This window comes from Grampus griseus (genome assembly GCF_964374135.1).
Source record: "Grampus griseus genome assembly, chromosome: X".
Lineage (NCBI taxonomy): Eukaryota > Metazoa > Chordata > Mammalia > Artiodactyla > Delphinidae > Grampus > Grampus griseus.
Window position 1 is genome coordinate 130,434,998 of NC_138999.1, and position 25,135 is coordinate 130,460,132.

Genomic DNA, 25,135 nt, shown 5'->3' on the forward strand with positions numbered 1-25,135 from the left:
TTCTTCCAGTAGCACAGCGTCGGGCACAGAGCGGGCACTGATAAATACGTGCTCAATGTTAACATGAGCAACCACTACAAGCCCGCTTTATTTTTAGTAAAGTAAGGAGTGAAGCGGTCTTCACTGTCGAAAGGCCGCACTGCGGTCGCGCACGGGGAACCCCCTTCCAGGCGAGCTGCGAGCTAGACTACGTGCTGCGGCATTACTCCTCCGTGAGAGACCTTCCGCGCACGCGTGTCCCGACGCGCCTGGGGGTCGGCGCCGCGGGGCTTCTGACAACGCCCTCGGCGCCTTGTGAAGCGGCTGCGCCCGGGGAAGGGGACGAGCCGCCCCGTGCCCCGCCCCGCCCCGCCCCGCCTCTTCCGCCGCCGCCGTGGGAATGGAAACATCTACCCCACGTGCCGGAAGCCAGCTAGCGCCGACGGTGGCGCGCCACTCCGCGCCTTACCGAGCCGAGCCCCTACAGGTGTCATCGCGAGACGAGCTCGCCGAAATGGCCGCAGCCAGTCAAGGTAAGGACGGGCGCTCGCCGGTGGCGCCGCGAGGGGCCGACTTCCCGGGCTCCGGAAGAGACGGGCTCCGCGCCTCCCAGGCCCAGCAGTGCCCCTGGGGGGCCCGAGCGCCGCAGGGGCGGGGCGGGCGCCTGGAGCTCCTGTGTGGCCCGGCCGCTCCCGAGGTCCGGCCAAGGTCAGTGGCCGGGCTGGAGCCGGACTTGCCCTCGCTGTTGACTCCGGCCGGGCTCCTCCGCCTTCCGGCCCCGCCCCCGACAGCCTCGGCCTGGAGACATTTTGTCCCTGTTCCCGGAAGCACTCTGGCACCTTGAGACTAAGGCAGCGTCTTTGTCCCTTTGGAGTGTCTTTTCAAACACCGGGCCGGCGTCTTTCCGCGTGCAGGCCGCCTCTCCTTGTGCTATTGATGGTTTTGAAAGAGTACACGTGGTATGGTTCTTGGAAATCGCCTATTTAGTCCGCGTAGTGAAGGGGAGAGTCCGTGAAAAAAAAGCCTGTAATAAAATACACAGTGGACCACGTCTTTCAGTTGTGCCTCTTATCCTACTTCTTTGAATGCTTCAGGCTATGTTCAGTTCAGTACTGGCTCACAGAACCATTATCAAAAACTCAATTATATAAATTTAAAATTACATAAATTATGTTAAAAACAGGGTGAAAATGCTCAAAATTCATTACTTCCTTATTGTTTGCCATGTTTAGTTATTATCTGTACTCTTGAGGTTCTGGACATCTGTTGTGTCTGTGTGGTGGAAATAACGTAGCGTGATAAGCCGCGTCTCTTGCCAGCTCCGCATTCAGCGCTGTCACACGTAAGTGACGTCACACCCTGGATGTTGGTATACACTACTAGTCAGCCCTCCCCCCACCCCAGCGCGCTTGTGAAACGTTTACCTGGGGACTTCACTGGCGGTCCAGTGGTTACGCCTTCACCTTCCAGTGCAGGGGGTGCAGGTTCCATCCCCGATGGGGGAACTAAGGTCCCACGTGCCTCCTAGCCAAAAAGCCAAAGCATAAAACAGAAGCAATATTGTAACAAATTCAATAAAAACTTTGAAAATGGTCCAGATTAAAAAAAAATCTAAAACAAACCAAACCGTTTACCAGCACACCTGAATTGAGGTGACTCAAAGGTGTTGGAATGCACAATGGAATTATTTTCCTGCAGAGCAGACTGCCCTTATTTAGTTAAAATGTATAGTTTGCTCACATATTTGCACCTAGGAAATTGGTGGGAGAAACTTTGAGGCTGACATTAGGAATTTCAATCTTTATCATATTGATGATCACATAATACTGTAATCATTGCTCTCCTGGGCTCACAAGCAAGGCTGCTGACTGGTCGGTATAGTGCTTAGCCGTGTGTGTTGAATGACTGAGTGACTTTGGGTGAACTCAGTGTCTGTGATTTGATCCCTTTTGGCTGGAGCCCTCTATTGAGCTAAGGAGCTTGTTAAAATGACATTAAAACAAAACTCAAAACTCATTCTTGTTTTCAGTGATGTTCTTTAACCCAGGGAGAGAGTTTCTTCTTCAACACAGCAGTAATGTTTTGCGGTTACGTTAGAACAAAAATTTTCATTTAACTACTTGTGAGGCCATAGAAGGCCCAGTTCCTTAAACATCCATATTTTGGCTTTGCTAAATTAGTATCTATGGTCCATCTTGAATTAATTCTTCAGTTATATTTTGTGATTGTGTAAAGTAGGGATTGAGGGTTTTTTTGTTTGTTTAATACACATACCTAATAGTTCTAACACAATTTGTTGAAAGGACTTTCTTTCCCTATTGAATAACTTTGGTGCCATGTGAAAATCAAATGACTGTATGTGTAGATCTACTTCTAGACTCTATATTCTCTTCCACTGATATATTTTTATATGCTTAGGTCAGTTCTACACTGTGTCAAATAGGGTACTTTTCTAAGTCTTGAAATTAGTTACCTGTGTGTTACTGTAGTTTTATAAGAAGTCTTGAGATTCTTTGAACTTTGTTGCTTTTTCCCCCACAATTGTTTTGGCCACTGGTGGCACACTGTATTTTCCTAAGTGATTGCAGCAATATCTCCCCATTCCATATGCTGTTTTTTTCTGTGTGACTTTGACACTCCTCCTGCTGAGTACTGGGGTCTATATTCCCTCTCGAATCTGAGTGGAAGTTTGTGACTGCTGCAACAGAATACAGTGGAAGTAACACTGCATGGCTTTGGAGGCTAGGTCTTAAATGGTAATATAGCTTCTGCTGAGCCCTTGAGTTTCCTTACTCTCTTACTCCCTTTCTTGGGACAGGCAGCCTTGACCCTAGCCACCATGCTGTAAGGAAGCCCAAACTAACCCAGAGCAAGGCAGCCTGTATGTGTGAATGTAGTAGATGATTCCAGACGCCTGCCTGTAATTCTTCCCGCTGAAGCCACAGACATATGGAACAGGGATGAGCTGTATCCTGTCTGAATTCCTAATCCATAGAGTCTGGGAGTATAAAAGTGATTGTTTTGCTCTGTGAATGAAGTTTTGGGGTAATTTGTTGTACAGCCATAGTAACTGGAATACTACTCCAGGTCCTTTGTACGTCCATATAAATCTTAGAGCCAGCTTCTCAATTTCTAGATAAAAACTTACTTTTTGATTGAGATTGCAACTCTGCAGTGTTTCCTCATTTACAGTGTAGAGTTCTTTTGCCTCTTTCACTAAATTTATTTTCCCACAGAGAGAGGGATTAGACATTTTGTTAACTCTTTCCCTTTTGGGACAACTAAATCACCCTCTGAGCCTCTACTTCTTAATTACAAAATGGAGTTAATAAATAGTACCTTGTTCTGTACCTACTTTGTTCTGTGGATTTAATTATATATACATGTTTATTCCTTAGCACATTGCCTGGTAAATAGTAACAGCTCAATTAAATGTTACCTCTTTTTCTTAATGTCTTTATTGGAGTATAATTGCTTTACAATGGTGTGTTAGTTTCTGCTTTATAACAAAGTGAATCAGCTATACATATACATATGTTCCCATATCTCTTTCCTCTTGCGTCCCCTCCCTCCCACCCTCCCTATCCCACCCCTCCAGGCTGTCACAAAGCACCGAGCCAATATCCCTGTGCCATGCGGCTGCTTCCCACTAGCTATCTACCTTACTACGTTTGTTAGTGTGTATATGTCCATGACTCTCTCTCGCCCCGTCACAGCTCACCCTTCCCCCTCCCCATAACCTCAAGTCCGTTCTCTAGGAGGTCTGCGTCTTTATTCCTGTCTTATCCCTAGGTTCTTCATGACATTTTTTTTTCTTCTCTATCCTGCCCTGCCACTAGGTTCATCAGTACCATTTTTTTAGACTCCATATATGTGAGTTAGCATACGGTATTTGTTTTTCTCTTTCTGACTTCACTCTGTATGACAGACTCTAGGTCCATCCACCTCACTACAAATAACTCAATTTCGTTTCTTTTTATGGCTGAGTAATATTCCATTGTGTATATGTGCCACATCTTCTTTATCCCTTCATCTGTTGATGGACACTTAGGTTGCTTCCATGTCCTGGCTATTGTAAATAGTGCTGCAGTGAACATTGTGGTACATGTCTCTTTTTGAATTATGGTTTTCTCAGGGTTACCTCCTATCTTTATTATCACTGGAGATACACATAGTACTGAGAATTTGTGGGCTATTGAATAGTATTGAGTTACTCCTGAAAAGGAGAGGCAAATGAAGAAAACCCATTTCATTTAGGATGCATTATTAAGTATTACTACCAGTTTTTCCTAGGTCCTTTTGGCTGTTTTTAAATTTCAGGGGAAAAACTAGAGTACTGATTCTAAATTGTCTAGGTTTTTTTCCTCTGAGATATTTGTTGATTTTAGTCTCATTTTCAAAAGTTGCTGGTCAGAATTTCAGAGTCAGTTTACTCTTTAAAATAGATTAATATTTAGATGTCCATATTACAACTGTCTCTGTTTCCTTAAAAATCTCTTAATCTAGGTTAGGAATGTTAGTGATTTATTGTAAAAGTAACTTTTCTTATTCAGTATCTTAATTCTTGTAGGAAACTTTGAGGGAAAATTTGAGTCACTGGATCTTGCAGAACTTGCTAAAAAGCAGCCATGGTGGCGCAAGCTGTTTGGGCAGGAATCTGGGCCTTCAGCTGAAAAGTATAGCGTGGCAACCCAGCTGTTAATTGGAGGTGTCACTGGATGGTAAGTGATGTAAAAATGTCCAGTATCTTTTTTTGCATGACTCAGTGTTGGGGTTATAGGAACCATCTCTTTTAACCAATGAAAATACATTGACTTGTGAAATTGATCATTTAATAAATAGTATACATCTAAACATAATGTTAAAGTGCTATTTAATGGTTACACATAGTGAGTATTTACTACACGTCAGGTACTATTTTAGATATTTATATAGGTATCTCATTTCCTTCTCACAGCTCTGAAATTGTTATTGTTATTTTCTATCCTCATTTAATAGAAACTAAGGCTTGGAAAGGTTTACTTGACCAGGGCCACATAGTAAGTGCTTTCTATCACTATAGATCACGTTGCATCTTCTAGAATTATATATAAATGGAATTATACAGTATGTATCTTTTTTGTTTGGCTTCTTTCACTAATTTCGAGGTTCATCTGTGCTGTTGTGTGTATCACTAGTTCATTCCACGTATGGATGAACTAGTTTGTTTATCCATTCCCCTTTGATGAATGTTGGTTTGTTTGCGCTTTTGGGCTAAAATGCTGTTAACATTCGTGTACAAGTCTTTGTATGAACATATGCTTTCATTTCTTTGGGGTAAATATCTAGAAAGAGTTAGGCTGAGTCATAGTAGGTGAATGTCTTAACTTTTTAAGAACCTGCCAAGCAGTTTTCTAAAGTATTGTCTTACATCTTACATCTCCCCTAGCAGTGTATGAGGGTTCCAGTTTCTCTACCTCTGCACTAACACTTGGCATAATGTCTTTTTTTTGAAGTATAATTGATTTACAGTGTTATATTAGTTTCAGATTGCAGTGTAGTGATTCAGTATTTTTGCAGATTATACTCCATTAAAAGTTATTATAAGATAATGGCTATACTTCCCTGTGCTATACAACATATCCTTGTTGCTTATCTATTTTATACATAGTAGTTTATAGTTCTTAATCCCCTACCCCTATCTTGCCCCTCCCCACTTCCCTCTGCCCACTGGTAAACACTAGTTTGTTTTATATATCTTTCAGTCTGTTTCTGGCATAATGTCCTTTTGATTACAACCATCCTAGTGGCTGTGAAGTGATATCTCATTGTATTTTTTTGTTTTTGTTTTTGTTTTTTTATTGTGGTACGCGGACCTCTCACTGCTGTGGCCTCTCCTGCCGCGGAGCACAGGCTCTAGACCCGCAGGCCCAGCGGCCATGGCTCACGGGCCCAGCCGCTCCGCGGCATGTGGGACCCTCCTGGACCGGGGCACGAACCTGTGTCCCCTGCATCGGCAGGCGGAGTCTCAACCACTGCGCCACCAGGGAAGCCCTCATTGTGGTTTTAATTTACATTTTCCTGATGAATAATGATGTTGAGTATCTTTTCATGAGCTTATTTTTGCTATCCATATGTCTTTGGTGAGGTATCTGTTTAGATATTTTCTGCATATTTTTATTGGGGAGTTGGTTTTCTCTCACTGCTGAGTTGTGAGAGTTCTTTATGTATTCTGGATACAAGTCTTAGATATGTGATTTGCAAATATAATCTTCTACTCTGTAGCTTATTATCTTGACAATGTCTTTCAAAGAACAGAAGTTCTTAATCTTGACATACAATTTATCAACTCTGTTTTATAGCTCTAGCTTTTTGAGTCATGTCTGACAATATTTGCCTAATCCAGGGTCACCAAGATTTTCTTCGATGTTTTCTTCTATATGATATATAGGTTCAGATTTTTCATTTAGTTCCATGATCCATTTTGATTTACTTATTGTATATGTTGTAAGGTAGGAATCCAAGGTCTTTTTTTTGCATATGGATATCTGATTGTGCCCACATGATATGTTGAAAGACTATACTCCTCTACACTGAATTGCCTTTGTACTGATGGTGAAAATCAATTGACGATATGTCTTCTTTGTTAAACTGATTTGTCTGTCTTGGTGCTCATATCACACTGTTTTGATTACTGTAACTTTATAATAAGTCATGAATCAGGTAGTGTAAATCTTACAACTCTGTTGCTTTTCAGAGTTGATTTGACTGTTCTAGGTACTTAGCATTTTCATATGAATTTTAGAATCAGCTTGCTGCTGATTTCTACAAAAAGCCTGGTGAGATTTTGACTGGGATTGCATTGATCCATAAACATGGTTTATCTCTCCATTTGACTGTGCCGTGCAGCTTACAGGATCTTAGTTCCCCGACTAGGGATTGAACCCACACCCTCAACAGTGAAAGCTCTGAGTCCTAACCACTGGACTGCCAGGGAATTCCCTGTTTCGGTTTCTTTTAATTTCTCTCAACAATGCTTTGTAGGTAGGTCTTTCACATCTTCTATCAGATTTATCGCTAAATATTTCATATTTTTGATGTTATTGTAAATGCTATTACTTTTAAAATTTCACTTTCTCATTGTGCATTGCTTATATTATAGAAATGCAATTGATTTTTGTATATTGATCCTGTATACTGCAATCTTGCCAAAGTCACTTACTAGTTCGCAGAGTTTGGGGGTTCCTAAGACTACCCTCATGTTTGATAATTCCCTAGGAGAATCCACAGAACCCACTGAGAGCTGGTATACTCGTGGTCACGATTTTTTACAGCAAAAGGATACAGATTAAAATCAGCCAAGGGCTTCCCTGGTGGCACAGTGGTTAAGAATCTGCCTTCCAATGCAGGGGACACGGGTTTGAGCCCTGGTCTGGGAAGATCCCACATGCCGTGGAGCAGCTAAGCCCGTGCACCGCAACTACTAGAGAGAAGCCCGCGTGTTGCCATGAAAGATACCAAGGGCCGCAATGAAAGATCCCAAGGGCTGCAACTGAGACCCAACACAACCATAAATAAATAAATATTAAAAACAAAATCAGCCAAAGGAAGAGGCACATGGGGCAAAGTTCAGGAAAGTGGAGTCTGTATGTTTAAAATGGGTTTCTTGGGACTTCCCTGGTGGTCCAGTGGGTAAGACTGCGTTCCCAACGCAGGGGGCCCGGGTTTGATCCCTGATCGGGGAGCTAGATCCTGCATGCATGTCACAGCCAAGAAGTTCGCACCGCATGCTGCAACTAAGAGCCCACATGCTGCAACTAAGAAGTCTGCATGCCGCAACTAAAGATCCCACATGCTGCAACTAAACATGCTGCAACGAAGATTCCCAGTGCTGCAACTAAGACCTGGCGCGGCCAAGATAAATACATACGTACATACATAAATATTTTTTTAAAAACAGTTCTTTAAAATGGTTTCTTATAGGCAGCATATAGGTGGGTCTTCCTTTTTTTAATTCAATTTTACAATCTTTTCATTTTAATTAGGGTGCTTAGACTATTTACCTTTAAGTTTATTTTTGTTATCATTGGGTTTAAATTTACCATCTTGGTGTTCTGTTCTTTATTTTCTTTTGGATCAAATATACGTGTGTGTAATAAAAATAGGTCTACTGTGTATGTGTATATATATATATATATTTTAATTAAGGTGAAATTTACGTAACATGAAAGTGGCATTTAGTACATTCACACCTTTGTGTAACCACTGCCTCTCTCTAGGGTCAAAACATTTTCATCACTCCAAAATAAACCCCATCCCTGCTGAGCAGTTACTCCCCATTCTCCCCTCTCCCCAGCCCCTGGCAACCATCTGTCTGCTTTCTGTTTCTATGGATTTACCTATTCTGAATATTTTATATAAATAGAATCATACAATATGTGACCTTGTATGTCTGGCTTCTTTCACTGAGTATCATGTTTTGTTTTGTTTTGTTCTGTTTTTTTGGGACTGCACCGAGTGGCATGCAAGAACTTAGTTCCCCGACCTGGGATTGAACCTGTGCCCCCTGCAGTGGAAGCAGGGTGTCTTAACCACTGGACCGCCAGGGAAGCCTCCTGAGCATCGTGTTTTTGATGTTCATTCACGTTGCAGTGTGTGTCAGGACTTCTTTCCTTGTTATGGCTACATCTCGCCAACACTTATTATTTTCATTTAAAAAAACCATTTTAATATAGCCACCTTAGTGGGCATGACATGGGTGTGAAGTGGTGACTAACGATGTTGAGCATCTTTTCATGTGTTTGTTGGCCATCTGTACATCTGCTTTGGAGAAATTGAGTTGTTTGTCTTTCTGTTCTTGAGTTGTAAGAATTTTTTATATGTTTTTGATATTAGATTCTTACCAGACATGATTGCAGATATTTTCTTCTATTCTTTAAGTTGTCTTTCCACTTTCTTGATAATGTCCTTTGATGGACAAAAGTTTTTAATTTTTATGAAGTCCAGTTTATTCGTTCTTTTTTGTTCTTTCGTTGCTTGAATCACATATTTTTCATAATTCTGTGTCTCTTAATTGTGTAATTTTAATGGTTGCTTTAGGGTTTATAGGATGTATCTTTTACTTACCACAGTCTATCATCAATAGATATACCACTTCATGTAGCGTGTAATGCTCTTACAATAGTATACTTCTGGGACTTCCCTGGTGGTCCAGTGGTTAAGACTCTGCCTTCCAGTGCAGGGGGTGTAGGTACAGTCCCTCGTCAGGGAGCTAGGATCCCACATGCCTCACAGTCAAAAAACCAGAAACATAAAACAGAAGCAGTATTGTAACAAATTCAATAATGACTTCAAGAATGGTCCACATCAGGGCTTCCCTGGTGGTGCAGTGGTTGAGAGTCCACCTGCCGATGCAGGGGCACCGGTTCGTGCCCTGGTCCAGGAGGATCCCACGTGCCGTGGAGCGGCTGGGCCCATGAGCCATGGCCGCTGAGCCTGCGTGTCCGGAAAAAAAAAAAAAAAAGAATGGTCCACATGAAACAAATCTTAAAAAAAAAATAAAACAGTATACTTCCATTTTACCCTTGGTTTTCATTATCATACATTTAACCTTTACATTTTTTCATTAAATATTGAATTCTTATATTTTTAAATAATGAAAATGAAACCTTTGTATTTACCCGTATAGTTTATTTCTTGTACTCATCATGCTTTTGTGTGTATCCAGATTTCCATCTGGTATATTTTCCTCCACTTTTAACATTCTTTGTACTTTTGGGCTGCTGGTGATGATTTATTTTTCAGCTTTTGTATATCTGAGAAAGGTCTTCATTTCATCTTTGTTTTTTGAAAGATATTTTTACTGGGTATAGAATTCCAGAGTGACAGGGTTGTTTCTTCCCCCAGTACTTTAAGAATGTTCCATTATCTTTTGTCTTGCATTATTTTCTATGAGAAATGTGCTATCTCTGAATTTTATTCCTCTGTACCTAATATGTCCCTCCCCCCGCCTTTCAGGCTGCTTTTAAGATACTTATTATTTGTTTTGTGCTTTGAGTTCATTAAGCTGTTTGGATCTATCAGTTTACAGTTTTCATCAAATTTAGAATATTTTCTCATTATTTATTCAAATATTTTCTATCCTTCAACAGTTCTAGTTAGACATATTATCACACTGCTTGAAATTTTCCTGTAGTTCACTGACACTGTTTATTTTTTTTAACTTTTTATTTTGCGATAACTATAGATTCACAGGTGCTTGTTAAAAATAATCCAGAGAGTCTCTGCACCACAGATACTGAGCCTGCGCTCTAGAGCCCGCATGCCACAACTACTGAAGCCTGTGTGCCTAGAGCCTGTGCTCTGCAACAAGAGAAGCCACCGCAATGAGAAGCCTGCACCCCAGCAAAGAGTAGCCCCTGCTTACCACCACTAGAGAAAGCCCGTGCGCAGTGACGAAGACCTAACACAGCCAAAAATAAATAAATTTTTAAAAATGCAAAAAAAAAAGTCCAGAGAGCCCATCCTTCAGTTTTCCCCAGTGTATAACTATAGTTCAATATTACAGCCATGTTCATGTATTTTTCTGTTTCATTTTGATAGTTTTTATTGCTATGTCATGTTTACTGATCTTTACTTCTACAGTATCTAAACTGCTGTTAGTTCCATCAAGTACAGTGTTCATCTCAGACATATAGTTTTCATCTGTAGAAGTTTGATTTGTATCCTTTTAAAATATGTTCCTTGTCCCTACTTATTATGTGGAATCTTTCCTCCAGCTTCTTGAACATGGAATACAATCATAATCACTTCTGATGTTTTTGTCAGCATTCTGTCATTTGTGCCATTTCTAGGTTGCTTTCAGTTGATTTCGTTTTTTATCATTATGGGTCTGTTTTCCTGCTTTGCCTGCCTGGTAGTTTTTAATGGGATGGCAGTATTGTGAATTTTACCTTATTGGGTGCTAAATATCTTTTTTATTCTTATATAATTGAGTCTTGATTCTTGTTCTGGGACACATTTACACATCGCTTTAAAAAAATTACACATGTGTTCTGTACCTTACTCTATAGAACTAATTTTAAAGATAAAAGAGACTGAGAAGAAAATTGCTGGAGTTTATATATACTTCATTTTTTTCTCCCAAATTTCTTTGGAGGGGAAAAGCACGTTTATCCATGTTGGGTTTTTGAAAAAAAGATCGGAGAAATAAGAGCTAGTTGACGATCCAGTTGGTTGCCTTTATCATGAGTGAATCTTAGCTGCAAAATGTCAGTTAATGCCTTCATGTCAGGGACTTAGGGCCAGTGGATACAGGGTACAGGCAGTTTACTTCAGCTTATAATCACATTTAAGAACTGAGATGAGTCCTAATGGGTTATTTACTAGTCCTATCATTCCTCCAGTTTAGGAGTCCCTTCTGAGATATACCTAGCTTTTGTTTAAAAACATTTAAAATCCTTGTGAGGTCCTCCATGCAATGTTTTATTGATATTGACATATTTTTTCTCCTACTGAAGTGTACCAAGCAGTAGGTGGTAGAAAATGAGGGCAGAGAGGTAAAGGGAGACTGGATGTAAGTGTAGGGCTTTATAAGCCGTCTTCAGGGCAGAGTTTTCTGTCAAGAGCCATGTGCCGACCAGAGAAGATGGCACTGAGAGCCTGTCCCTTATCCCATGCGACCACTCTGGCCTCATACACAGTCATGTGTTTACTCGCTCAGGGCTGCGCCCTCCTTGCCGCCGTTTCTCTTCCATATTGCTGACTGGAGTCTCTGCTTTATCCTTTCCTGTGTTGATCCATTCTCCGCAGTGTAGCCAGAGTCATCTTTTAAAAACACGGCTTGGGAGTTTAAGGGATTTGCTCAAGACCACAAAATGAAGTGAGTAGTAGAGCCAAGATCCGAGTCAGGGTCTTCGTGAGCTTGGAGCCTCTGCCGTTCCCTCGTTCTGGAGGGGACGGGCTTTATGCCTGGAGTAGGAAGGAGCTGGGCCACCCCAAGGTAAGCAGGCTCTGAATGTTGTTAGAAGTCCATGCTTGTGTTTGTCTGACAGCTTGTTAACTTGATTTTTGTAGGTGCACTGGGTTCATATTCCAGAAGGTTGGAAGGCTGGCTGCCACAGCTCTGGGAGGTGGATTTTTCCTGCTTCAGGTCTGTATGTGGAGTCTTTCCCCGGTTTCACGTACCATTTGAAATGCTAGTAACCTTTTGAGTCAGACTTCTTCAATTACTAGGTGGATTACAGCTTGTCACTTATAACATGGGGACACGTGCATATTCCAGGGTTTCCAAGACCACTTGGAATATGAAGCAAGGGTGATTTCAGAAATCCCAGGTGTGATGCAAGTGCCCTGTGATATGGTTTATTCTTAGACAAAGTCGATGAGAGACATGAGGGCTAAATGACACTGGTCAGATGGCCTCTGCTGGCCCGTGGCGTGGAGTTTGTTTTGAACCACTGGCTGCTGGCTCCCTGAGGCTGTGTGTGTACAGTTGGTTTGCAAACCTGACTCCACATTGGAATCACCTGGGAACTTTATAGAACACTGATGCTCGGGGCCTGCCCCCCACCTCCGTCTGATTTCACGGGCAGTAGGCCTGCTTGTATATCGGAGTATTTTTAAAGTTGCAGGTGATTCTGAGGTGCAGCCAAGCTGGAGTGTCCGGATCCACAGCTCTTTGTCTCCTCTCGAAGGTAGCAGCCCTCGTTTTAGTGAGGTCGTCCCACGTTAGAATCACAGTTTGAGTGAGTTTTCCAGATGCGTCAGGTGAAAATGAAGTGTGTGGAAGAGGCCAGAAGAGGCCCGCTTATGACTGGAGGGCCGGGGCGGGTGTGGTACAGCATCACTGCATCACAGACGCCCTCAAAACCCAATGCTTAAAATGACCATCTTTTATCATCTCAGTTTCTGTGCATCAGCAATTCGGGGAGGGGAGGGTGGGCGCTTGGGCTGGCAGCCTCAAGGGGTTCTAGCCAGAGGTGACTGGAGCTGGGTGAGCAGGGAGCTGGGGCGGGTCCAGGCCTCTCCCTCCCCTCCCTCACTCGGGTCTCAGCTCCTCCTGCGGCCTCAGTTCTCCAAGCGCCCTTGTTTCAGAAACATGGTGAAAGCTGCCCGCCCTTTTCTGCCCAAGCCTGGGAACTCCATAGCATCACTCTGGCAGCACCCTGCTTGTGACTAGCAAGGCACCAGCAGCTGCCCCCGGACCCGTTCCCTGCGTAGCTTCTTGGCTCCCTCCCTGTGGCTGTTAGCAGACAGGCCCCTCCTCACCCCTCCTGTTGCCTTCTGGGTTGCAGTCATCTTTCCTTCCTCGCACCCCTTCAGATGCAAGTGCGGTGACAGCTCTCTTGCACTAGACCCACAATCCTGCTCTGTCCCTGTGGTTTCCCTGAGTATCTTCGTATTGAGTGCACCCTCTGTTTCTTTTGGGGGTTCTGACTGACAGAAGTAATGGGCATTAGAATAATCTCCAGGAAGGACCCTTGCCCTGGGATTCTGGTATTGCTTGGGTCAGATGTGCAAGGAGTGCAGTGCAGGTAAGACATGGGGGTCTGCGCTGTGCACGCATGTGCCCTGTCACCAGGGTAGTCACGATGTTGGGAGATGAGGGGTGTGGTTTGACATAAGGATCCAGTTTCCTTTCATCCGGATTGTTGTCCCAGCAGCATTTAGTGAATAAGTCTTCCTTTTCTCAGTATTTGTACCGTTGCCTTTATCATACATCAGAGTTCATCTGTGTGTGGCTCTGACTCTCCTTCCTGTATCTACTGAGCCTTGATGGTGGGCAAGACAAGTTCCTCCACGTATTCTTCAGGATCGTCGTGGCTGCTTTCGTACTTTCGCTTCTCCATCTAAACTTTACAACAGGCTTGTCGATTCCTTTCAAAGATTCTGTTTAAATTTTCATTGGGGGACTTCCCTGGCAGTCCAGTGGTTAAGACTCTGTCCGCGCTGCTATTGCAGGGGGCGTGGGTTCAATCCCTGGTTGGGGAACTAAGATCCCGTGTGCCGCACGGTGCACCCAAAAAGAGGGGAAGAAAAGAGTAATAAGAAAAATGTTTGACTGGAATTGCATGGGAACCATATAGGTAAATTGGGGGAGAATTAATATCTTTTATGATATTGTATCATCTAGCTGTGAACACAGGCTTCGTCTCCATTTATTTAGGTCTGCTTTAATGTCTTTGCCTAGACTGCTCTTGTTTTTTCCATATAGATCTGGTCCATCTGTGGTTCAGTTTTATTCCTAGATGCGTTGTAAGAGCTTTAGTTGCTCTTGTGCTTTTCCCCAGGCACTCCCCCTGAGCCCTAAAGCTGTCTCCCAGTTGGACTCCGAGTGATACAACTACTGATGTAGAACATCTTTTCATGTGTTTATTTACTGTCCAGATCTCCTTTTTGGTGAAGTACCTATTCAGGTCTTTTGTCCGCTTTTAAATTGGATTGTCTGTTTCTGTACTTTTTGTTCTGTCCTATTAATCTGTGTGTCTTCTCCAATACCACACTGTCTTGATTGCTGTAAAATCAGGTAGTGTGATTCCTCCAACTCTGTTCTTTTTCAAAATCGTTTTGGCTGTTCTAGTTCCTTTGTCTTTTCATACACATTTTAGAACCAGCTTGTTTACATATCTGTAAAACATCTTGCTGGGATTGGGATTGCAATAACTCTGGCTTAATCATTTCTCTTTGAGTTCTTTCTTCAACAGACATTTTGTAGTTTTCAGTGTACAGATCCTATATGATTTTTGTTTAGATTTGTACCTAGTATTCGATTATTTTGCAGCTATTGTAAAACCATAAATTTCATTTCCATTTCCAATTCAAATTGCTAGCATATAGAAATACAGTTTATTTTGTGTGTTTATCTTGTAGTGTACAGCCTTGCTAAACTCGCTTTTTGTGTGTAGGAGTTTTTGTTTTTTGTTGGATTCTTTGAAATTATGTAGACAAACATGTCTACAAATAGTGACATTTTGACATCTTCCTTTCTGATCTGGACGCCTCTTACCTTGTGTTCTTCCTTGTTGCACTATGACTTCATTTCCAGCACAGCGTTGAATAGGAATAGAGACAGTAGACATCCTTGCCTTTTTGTTAACATTGGATGGAAGTATTCAGTCTTTCACCGGTAAGTATGATTGACGTTAGCTGTATGTTTGTAGATGCTCTTTAGCAAGTTGAGGAAGTTCTCCCTGTTTCTGTTTTTCCAAGAGCTTTTACGGGAACGTGTGTGGAATTTTGTCAGAATGTTTCTGAGTCCTGCCTGAAGTCTAGGCCAGGTGATACCTTAGCAAATATGGGAACTACACGGCTCTGGGCTTCTCCAGTCAGATGCTCTTGTTTCCTTCAGAGCCCCCAAGTAGCTGTTCAGTGTACTTCGTCGTGTGGGAGAGACAGGGTGGAGTAACAGAATCGGAACTTGAACGTAGTGTGCGATTTTTGAGATGCAGCTATATTGCTGCTACAAGTAGTCTGTGTAACATCTTGTGTAAACATGACACAACTTGCTTATTCATTCATGTGCGGATGGACATTTGCTTTATTTCCGGTAAAGCTGCTGTGACGAGCTGCCATTCTGGGTATAGCATAATGGCACGTGCAGTTTCAGTGTTGGCGGATGAAGCCGAACGGCTCTCCTAAAAGGCTGCTGGTAAACACTCAGTAAGGGTGTGATAGGAGTGTCCATTTCCCACATCCTTATCAACACTGTATATTTTCAGCGTTTTACTCATCTCCAATCTGATAAAGAAAGTATAGCAACTCAGTAATTTTAGTGTTAATTTCCTTGATTCCTTGTGAAGTTGAACTTCTCCCTTTTGTTGACCACTTTGTTTTGTGAGTTGCCTTTACCCGTTTTTCAAATGGGGTTTTTTCCTTACTGATCTCCAGAAGAACTTCACTTTTTGTAAGTATTAATGTTTTGTTTGTTAGATATATTGCAGATATTTTCTCCAGCCTGGTTTGGGTGACTGATTAGTTGGTTGGTGCTGTTAACTAAAAGAGAGACTAGAGGGAGAGCAACTGACTAGACAGTGGAGAAGAATTTCAGTTTTAGATATTTTGAGCTATCCAGGGAGTTATGATTTATCATATCAGAAATTTGGAGGAGAGAAGTGATACACATGGAGGATTGACTGATGGCCTAATCAGCCTCTTCGTTCCCTGGGTAACACTAATCCATCAGGAAGCTCCATGTGTGAATGAGTTTTATCCTGTTCGCACATTCTTTATGAAATGCTTCTCACTGAGTGTGTGTGTGTGCGTGCCTGCTGTCTTGAGCAAGGGAAGTAGCCATGTTCTGTAGGTATATTTGGATGTGCTTCTCCCTTACAAGAAATCGCTCATGAGAAATCTCTGTGATTTCTTTCTGAGCAGCAGTGATTACTACATGACACCCTTGCCCTGTTCACGTTGTTGAGAAACTCAGGCTTATGTCGCCTTTAAGGTTTCTTTACCTTACATCTTGACTTCCAGTTCTGATTTTCATTTACCATTTAATTTTTTTAAGCTCACTTGAAATTTTATCGAGATGGGTAAGAGTATAAATAAAGTAAAAGAATTGGAGCAGTCACCGAAGGCCAGTGTGTGGATTTCCGTTGACAGGCATAGGGCCTCGCACATAGGGTGGGTGCTCAGTAGATGTGGAGTGAATGTCGTTGAAATACAAAAAACTGGACGGCAAATATCTCCAAAGATAGAAACTCAGAAGGATTTTTGGTAACATATTTCAGTGATTTATCCTGTGTTTCTCCTTTATTGCTGTCGTTTTTTAAACTAAAGCTTGCAAACCATACTGGCTACATCAAAGTGGACTGGAAGCGGGTAGAGCGGGACATGAAGAAAGCCAAGGAGCAGCTGAAGGTCCGCAAGGGCAGCCAGACACCTGCGGAGGTCAAAAGCAAAGCAGACGAGGTGAGACTTGTTTTGTTCCTGTGCAGTGTGTGAAGGGTGCAGACAACTTTGTGTGTAAAAAATGGGGTAGACACACCAATATGTCAGCCTCAGATGGAATATCCTCACCTCAGTGGCAATTTAAAAGGTTAAACCTACAAGGACCAAGGACCAGTAGGTTTGGTGACGTTTATTGCTGAGCGAGAGTGCAAAGTGCTACAGGCACATATGTGGATCGAGCATCCCTTGAAGAAGTTCTTGTTGGGATTGGAGCGGCACGTGAGGGGTGGGGGGGGAGATGTACCTTGTACAGCCACTCTGATCACTTTGAGTCAGTCACATTTTTGTCTCCATACACACACATCTCTGAAACGTCCAGAATGTGTAGCCCAGGGGTTGACGAGCTTTTTTTGTAAAGGGCCAGATGGTACCTGTTTTCAGCTTTGTAGGCACTGTGATCTCTGTCACTACTGAACTCCACTGTGTAGCGTGAAAACAGCCATAGACGATGGGTAGGCAGGTGGGTGTGGCTGCGTTGCAATGAAAGTTTATTTAAAAATAGGTGACGGGCTTCCCTGGTGGCGCAGTGGTTGAGAGTCCGCCTGCCGATGCAGGGGACGCGGGTTCGTGCCCCGGTCCGGGAAGATCCCACATGCCGCGTAGAGACTGGGCCCGTGAGCCATGGCCGCTGAGCCTGCGCGTCCGGAGCCTGTGCTCCGCAGCGGGAGAGGCCACAACAGTGAGAGGCCCGCGTACCGCAAAAAAAAAATAAATAAATAAATAAAATAAAATAAAAATAGGTGACTGGCTGGATTTGGCCCACGGGCTATAGTTTGCTAACCTCTGATCTAAGGCATGAAATCAGGTCAGATTATACTGGAGGGACAGGAGAAGGGCTTCTTTTTTAAAAGGATGTATTTTGTTACTTCTTTATTACCTTTGGAAAAATGTCAAATGTCCCAAAGATATAAGTGCACTTAACCAGGGAGAAATAAACCGGGATCAAGGTGTCAGGAAGGTGCCTGGTTAAACCTACAAGGACCAAGAGAACAGGAAGGGAATACCAGGAGACAAGAAATATTAGCAAATGTTTGAAAGTTGGAAAGCACATAGATGAGTGGTAGATAACTTAGCAGAGGAACTTCCCTGGTCCGGTGGCTAAGATTCTGTGCTCCCAGTGCCGGGGGCCTGGGTTCAATCCCTGGTCAGGGAACTAGATCCTGCATGCCGCAACTAAAGATCCCACATGCCGCAGCTAACACCTGGTGCAGCCAAATAAATAAATATTGTTTTTAAAAAAAATGACATTCCCTTTAAAGAAGAAAAAAAGAAAAAGACGATTCTTTGTGGTGGCGAGTGCTCAGCCAAAGGTGTCCATTGCCAGAATACTACTCAGCCATATAAAAGTATGACATTTTGCCATTTGCAGCAACATGGATGGACATAGAGATTATCATACTGAGTGAAATAAGTCAGACAGAGAAAGACAACTATCATATGACATCACTTACATGTGGAATCTAAAATATGACACAAATGAATCTATGAAACAGAAGCAAACTCACAGACATAGAGAACAGAGTTGTGGTTGCCAAGGGGGAGGGAGGGAGGGACTGGGAGTGTGGGGTCAGCAGATGCAAACTAGTATCTATAGGATGGATACAAAACAGGGTCCTACTGTAGAGCACAGGGAACTCTTCAATATCCTGGGATAAACCAGAATGGGAAAGAATAGGAAAAAGAACGCATATATATGTACAATGGAATCACTTTGCTGCACAGCAGAAATAAACACAACATTGTAAATCAACTACATTTCAATGAAAAAATGAGCACATCTTACTTTATGTAAATTATACCTCAATAAAGTGTAGTAAGATGGAAAAGTTCGAAAAGAAGAACAAAAAACCCCTCAAATAAATAAATTTTTTATAAAGAAAGCTGTCCGTTGCCCAGAGTGGAACGTGGCATTTGTGCACTTAGATAAGTCCTTCCTCCTTCCTCCCTTCCATCCCTCCTCAAGCTCAAGGTTATGAAACTTACACTTTTTTCACTTCAAAAATTTTTTTTATTTTTCAGACATTTACAAAAGTAATACATGATTGTTGAAAACTTCTTTAATGATACAGGAATGTATATAATAAAAAGTATAAGGTTAATGTTTGATTAGAACCAACTGTTGCCTTACAGTGTGCACTTATATAAAGTAACCAATTGTGGAATTGGTTCATTCCACAAATGTTTGTAGTATCCCTCTTTGTGGCCTGGCCCTCTCACAGGCCCCAGGGAGAGTGGCTGGTCCCCCCTGAGAGCCCGTATTCATATTTGGGGAGCAGGAAATGAAAATGTTCGGGTTAGTGTTGAGCAGCAAGGAGGCCACTGGTCATTTCTGCGAGAACAGTTACAGTCGGGTGGTGGAGTTGAGAGCCAAGGTGTAGCAAGTTGAGGAACGAGTAAAGACGATGAATGAAAGAGGTCATGTCAGGAAACTGTATGATTTTTGTCATTCCCCCTGAGGGCAGATGGCAAGAGACAATGCGTCAGATAGGGAAGTATAGTTCCAGCCAAGTCGGGGAGGAGTGAAGACACAGGCACAGTGGGAATGAGGGGCTCGAGGGTCCCAGGAGGCTGGGTGGTGGCGTGGGAAAGGTCGGGGTGGGGTTAGGGAGATGAACCCCTGTACTTAAGTTCAGGAAACCAGTAGGCCAGGCTACAGGGTATATTCCCCTCGTGAATACTTTTCTATGGTAGCACTTGGGAGAAAGTTCCCTCTGGGATGGAGGTCGATAGAGCACATGCATGGGAAGCTGTAGGAATGTGAGAAAATAAGGTTTCAGAGGAGCGTGTATGGATAGATGGACAGACGCGTGGGCGGGAGGAACGTGTGGACAGGTTTGGAGGAGACACCAGTTTACTGAATGTGGTGCCTTCTCTCTTTGCAAAGTCCCGTCTGAAAAGCATCCCTTGAATGTGATCACTGTGCGCTAGCACCCCGCCACTACCTTATCCAAAGACACGTCATCTCACCTTCTGATCTGCGTCCTGCTTCCTAATAATATCCTCAGCAAAGTAATCCACTGTGCTATCTTCTGTTCCTAGGTGGTGTCGTTTGTGAAGAAGAATGTTCTAGTGACTGGTGGATTTTTCGGAGGCTTTCTGCTTGGTATGGCGTCCTAAAGAGGATGACTTCACTTCCTTACTCCTGGTTTTTCCAGCCAGCGGCCTCTTCACTCCGTCATAGGATAGCAAAGCCTCTCCTCTTCGTCCTCCTCTCCCTCGCCTTCCTCCCTGCCGTGGCGTATCTGAATGGCTTCTGTAGGCATCTGTTGGTACAAGTGGATAATGGCCCCACCATGACCTTGACGGCAACGGAAGAGACAGTAGACATTAACTCTTCTCCCACCACACTCCCCCCTTGACTAATCTCTAGGTCAGCAAGAATATTCCTTTGTCCCCTATGTAAGATACTTACCAGAACATGGTACAAGATGGCTCACCATGGAGCGTGAGTGGACCCTCAGAGGTTGTCCCAAACTTGATTAGGAAAAGAAATAGCAAGCATATAAGATACCTTACTATGTCCTGCCTGGAAAGGAACTGAATACATTTGCCTGTAAGCATGAAAGATTTTGGTATCTTGGTGTCTACTTTCTTTTGTAGTAGATTTTAGGTTACAGAATGAGAACTACTTGTACTGGCTCTAATTATCCTGACAGAATGGGAGCATGCGCACTACAGTTGAAAAATCTGCATATGGAATGAACTTGTGCTAAAGATACATATGCTGAGCTGAAGGTATTGTGTTTGGTGGGAAGGTCTTTAGGGAAACCAACCAATAGATACATTTAGGATGGTCAGACTTAGTGAATCACTTAGAGGCATTGCGGTATTATCTACAGATGTTTTCCACCATACAGGATAATGCATCTCATGCTGGTTTCCAAAGGATTTATTTATGGTAAAATAAGTGACTTTAGGTGGAAGAGGGAAGAAGCTCTTGGATTTTTATTTAATAGAAAAGGTTTTAAGCTTTGAAATGTGAAATATTCTTTACCTCTTGTCAAACATCAGGGGTAGCCGTAGCTCCTCTGTGCCAGTTCTACTATTTATCCAGTTAGTATGAAATATATAACATTTGAACCAGAGTTTTTAAATGGTGGCATTCCAAGCATTAAGAATTGAGAACAGTAGCAATAGCAACAGCACATGTGAAATAAATTATTTCTATCATCAAAGGTAATCTGTCTCAGGAAGACCCCAACTCTTAGAATTTTTCTTTAAAATAAAAGTTTATAGATATATCCATGCTTAGAAACTTAACACATTTTTCTGTACTGGCCTTCTGTTGTACCATCTAGAATACCCACTGCAGGAAGGCAAGGCTTGTGTCTTCACCATCATATCCATGGAGCCAAGCACTTCATAAGTACTCAGTATCTGTTGAATATATGAATAATGAGCTCATAGGAAAGTATCTGGAAAAGGCACTGATCCACAGGATTTGTGGGACTTTATGAGTTCTGAAAATTTGGAAAACTTGGAATTAACTTCTTAAACTTGCAGGTGATCCCTTGCAAAATGTATGTTCTTAAGGCCTTCCTTTTAAAATGTTTGCCTTTTAACTTACCTTGGGAATGATGTATTGAATTTGGAACTTGTAGCTACTAGTGGATGTGTGGAATTTTTTAGAATTCATCCATTTGCATTTTTCTCCTTATGGTAGTATTTTAAGGCAACATTAAGTTTTGCTTGTAACATGTATGAATTATATACAAATCGTAATGCTATGAGCCACATTGTTCCATATTTTTGTAGAACTCAAATTTTTTCACTTTTTATTATGGAAACATTCAAACATATATAAAAATACAGAAGATAGTACAATGACCCCCATGTGTCCATCAACCACCTATAATGATCATCAAATTATATCTTGTTTTATCAATTGTTTTGAAACAAATACCAAGTGTGTCATTTTATTATATTTTGGTATGTGTCTGTAAAAGGTAAGAACTCATCTTAAAAATCATAAATGCAATACCCTATTATTATACCCATCTGACCCCACCCAGACCAGTGGAATGGGGGCTGCAGGTAGTGGGGTGGGGTGGCCTTTTTCCATCTCTTTTTCCTGTGATTATTGGTGATGACAAAGATTCGCAGGTTGCTCTAAGCTGCTTTGAGCGGGTTATAATAGATAATAGACTGAAGTAAGATTCTAGCTTCCACCTGAGGGACATGGTTGAGGTCAGTGTTACGGGTTGGCCTCATCCTATTGCAATCAGGATGGCCCTGAGTTCTGCCCGCTGAGTGGGGCCACCACAGGTGGACGGGCAGAGTGGGTGCTGAGGTTGAACAGTGGCGGCGCTCTGGTGCTCATCACTGGTGGCATTTAGGAGAGCTCCCTCAGGCAGTTAGGGGAGCCTCTAAATGGAGGCCCTGTTGTCAGCAACTTTGCTTCAGGTGGCGAAGTGAGAGGTTTCCCCCCAAAGAACAGCTGCCACCCCTTCACGCAAAACTGAGACACCAGGACCAGGCAACTTCACCCGTGGATGCTCTGTTTCCATGTGACTGGCAAGGCCTGTTTCACGATGCATTTTTCTCCAGTACCCAGAATCCAGTAACATGCTGTGCCTCCTCAGTGATGGGGGCTGAAGAGATGGCAGATTTTCTTTGACTGACGGAGGGATTAAGCGTTTTCAGTCGTCACTTTGACCGTGTTTGGGTTTTGGCTCCCCTTGTTCGGGGCTTCCCTGCCTGTAGTTGGGCCTGGACTGGAGAACCTCTGACAGCTGGTGGCCAGAGTGCCTATGAGGGTCTTCTCCCTTTTTTCTGCTCACCCCAGAGCCCCCATGTGCTCCTTCTGTCCCCTCCTGGCATCTCTGCCACTCTGGACCACCCTTTGACCCAGCGTCCCTCCTTGTGATGACCAGGTGGGATGGGGAGCTATAAGCAAAGGAGGGGGAGAGGGATCAGGTCCAACAAGTAGACCCCCGTGTCTTCAGTCTTTCTAAGGCTCTGTATCCTCACTGCTAACACGGTTTGAGCGTGGGGACACCTCCGCCTGAGTGTCCCCATTGTCATGAGTGTCACTGTCATTGACTTTCCTCCTGCTGCCCATCCGGGCCACTTCTCTGCTCCCGCCCCTCAGCCTCAGGACACTCATTAACAGGCTGACATTCCCCCCTGCTGGACCTGGCAGAACACAGGACATGACTAAAGGAGTGAATCTTACATAATTCTAGCTAACATACTCTTGGGGTGGGTGCTCATGGTTTTGAAATGCTTAACTACTGTGAAAATGTTCTCCCCATCATCCTTTTGTTTGACTTTTGCCGGAAAGATGGACGTGACTAATGGTTGAACTCTTATTTGGAAACCTACTTTTGTGTCGTTTGGGAGATGTAATAAGTTTCTGATTGAAAAAAATGGTGTAGGGATAGATTTTAAATATCTGAGAATCATTAATGTTTCATGATGAAACACTAGTTTCTTCTCTCAGGGAAATTTACTTAGGGCCAGTTTTGGACCCTGCAGGCAAAATTAGACTTCTGCCCTCTCTGCTCCCTCCACCAGCTTACCAGCTTCATTTCTTTGTCATGGTTCTAGGTCTGGGGGCTTCTTAATCACTTATACAATAGTAGTGTGAGCTCTTGGAGAACTGGGCAGAAAACATACCTTATTCTGGACCTGATTTCCCAGAAATCATGCAGTGTGGCTTATGTCTCTGATATTTGATACTTAAGGAATCATGAATTTCAAGAGCACTATTTTTCTAGCGAAAACTGAGTGTTGCACTTTCTTCACGTTTTTAGAAAACTGTAAAGTCAGCTTATTGAAACACCAAAACTACCGTCCTGAATTTGAAATGGTCAAAAATGCCATTATGATGATTGAGAGCAGTGGTTCGCATCCTTGCTTGCCTGCCTGCCGTCCTGGAGACTCTGGTTGCACTGGTAGCGGCGGGGCAGCCTCAGGTGTTTGAGGAGCATCTAAGGTTGGGAACCACTGAACTACAGACTTGGAAGCTGGTGTAATAACATTACAGTTCTGCTGAACAGGCCTTTAATACCTTTTAAATTAAGTGCCATACAATTTCAGATGCCTTCCAAGTACTGAACAGAGTATAATATTAGTTTATTAAATGTTATAGGAATTGTGTGGAGTGGATGCATGAGTAGCATGATGGCTGACCAGGGCCTTCTGTCATCAGTAGATGTAAAGCTCTTGGACAGAAGGTTGTGGGGTAATGGAGTGTTCATATGGTGCCACCATATCGCCCCACAAATGACCTCCCGTGACCAAGGGAAAACTACCTTTCCAGTGGAGAGGTCTGTCTCAGTCATTAGTTAACCAAGTGATGAAACAGCATCACTCAGAGCCCCCTTACAGCAGGCTTTTAAGAAGTCTCTAAGTGGAGGATGAGATCGTATTTCTCACCTTCCCAGCTCTTCCCTGAAGACTGAGATTCAGTGTTAATCATGGTCCCTAATAAATAAAAAACGGTTGGTAAGTGTTAAGCTTCTCTGATGTCTCTTTTATTTCCCTGTATGTCATAGTAATAGCTAAGAAGAAGAAGATTGAAATCAATGTCTGCTAATAGATGTTGAATGAAACTGAGACAGTTCTGAGTTTAAAGATAGGAAGGAATAATTGGTTGAAGCTTTAGGAGCCCTAAAGAAAGGAGTATACTTGGGGAAAAAATTAAAAGTCTGAAACTTGAGTAGTTAACTCAATAATTCTGTAGTAAAGCACAGGAGAGCAATCTCTTTGATCATGTAGTGATTGCTAATGTGAATCCAACACCACTATCAATTGATACTTTTAAATGTAATTTAGATTTGTATATGATGTAAATGTAGTTATAAAATGTTTCATTAAATTTTCTACTATTAACACAAGACTTCAAATGATTTTATGAGAATATAGCACTCTTTCCCTAGTTTGTGGACCAAACATCTCTTAAGGCAGCATTTCTCCAAGTCTCTGGAGAATGTTCCCCTCCCGAGAGATGCTATCTGCAAAACGGGTTTGCTGGTACAAGTTGGCAAGTATTGCATACAGTAGTCCTTTCCAAAGAATCATACTTCACGTGAGCATATGAAAAGCTTTGAAGTCTTCACAGGAAAGAAACCTGTTTACTTCTGTGTAACCTAGCATTCCCAGACTTACCTTACCAGGCAAGCCTTTTTTCCACCTGTTACAGCAATTCCTAGAAATGCTGCTTTAAAGAACACGTGGTCCCAAAACAGTAATGGTATTTGAATATCAGGGACTATCTTAGTTT

General features: G+C 42.7%; 1 protein-coding gene across 1 annotated transcript; it reads left to right on the forward strand.

Moving 5' to 3' along the window:
• Nucleotides 1-379: 379 nt before the first annotated feature.
• Nucleotides 380-25,107, forward strand: FUNDC2 (FUN14 domain containing 2; the record flags this gene model as incomplete). Its single annotated transcript, XM_082680875.1, has 5 exons — nt 380-512; nt 4,550-4,700; nt 12,034-12,109; nt 16,738-16,869; nt 19,948-25,107. 5 exons carry the CDS (start codon nt 380-382, stop codon nt 20,023-20,025), a joined length of 570 nt encoding a protein of 189 aa, XP_082537001.1. The 3' UTR covers nt 20,026-25,107.
• Nucleotides 25,108-25,135: the final 28 nt, after the last annotated feature.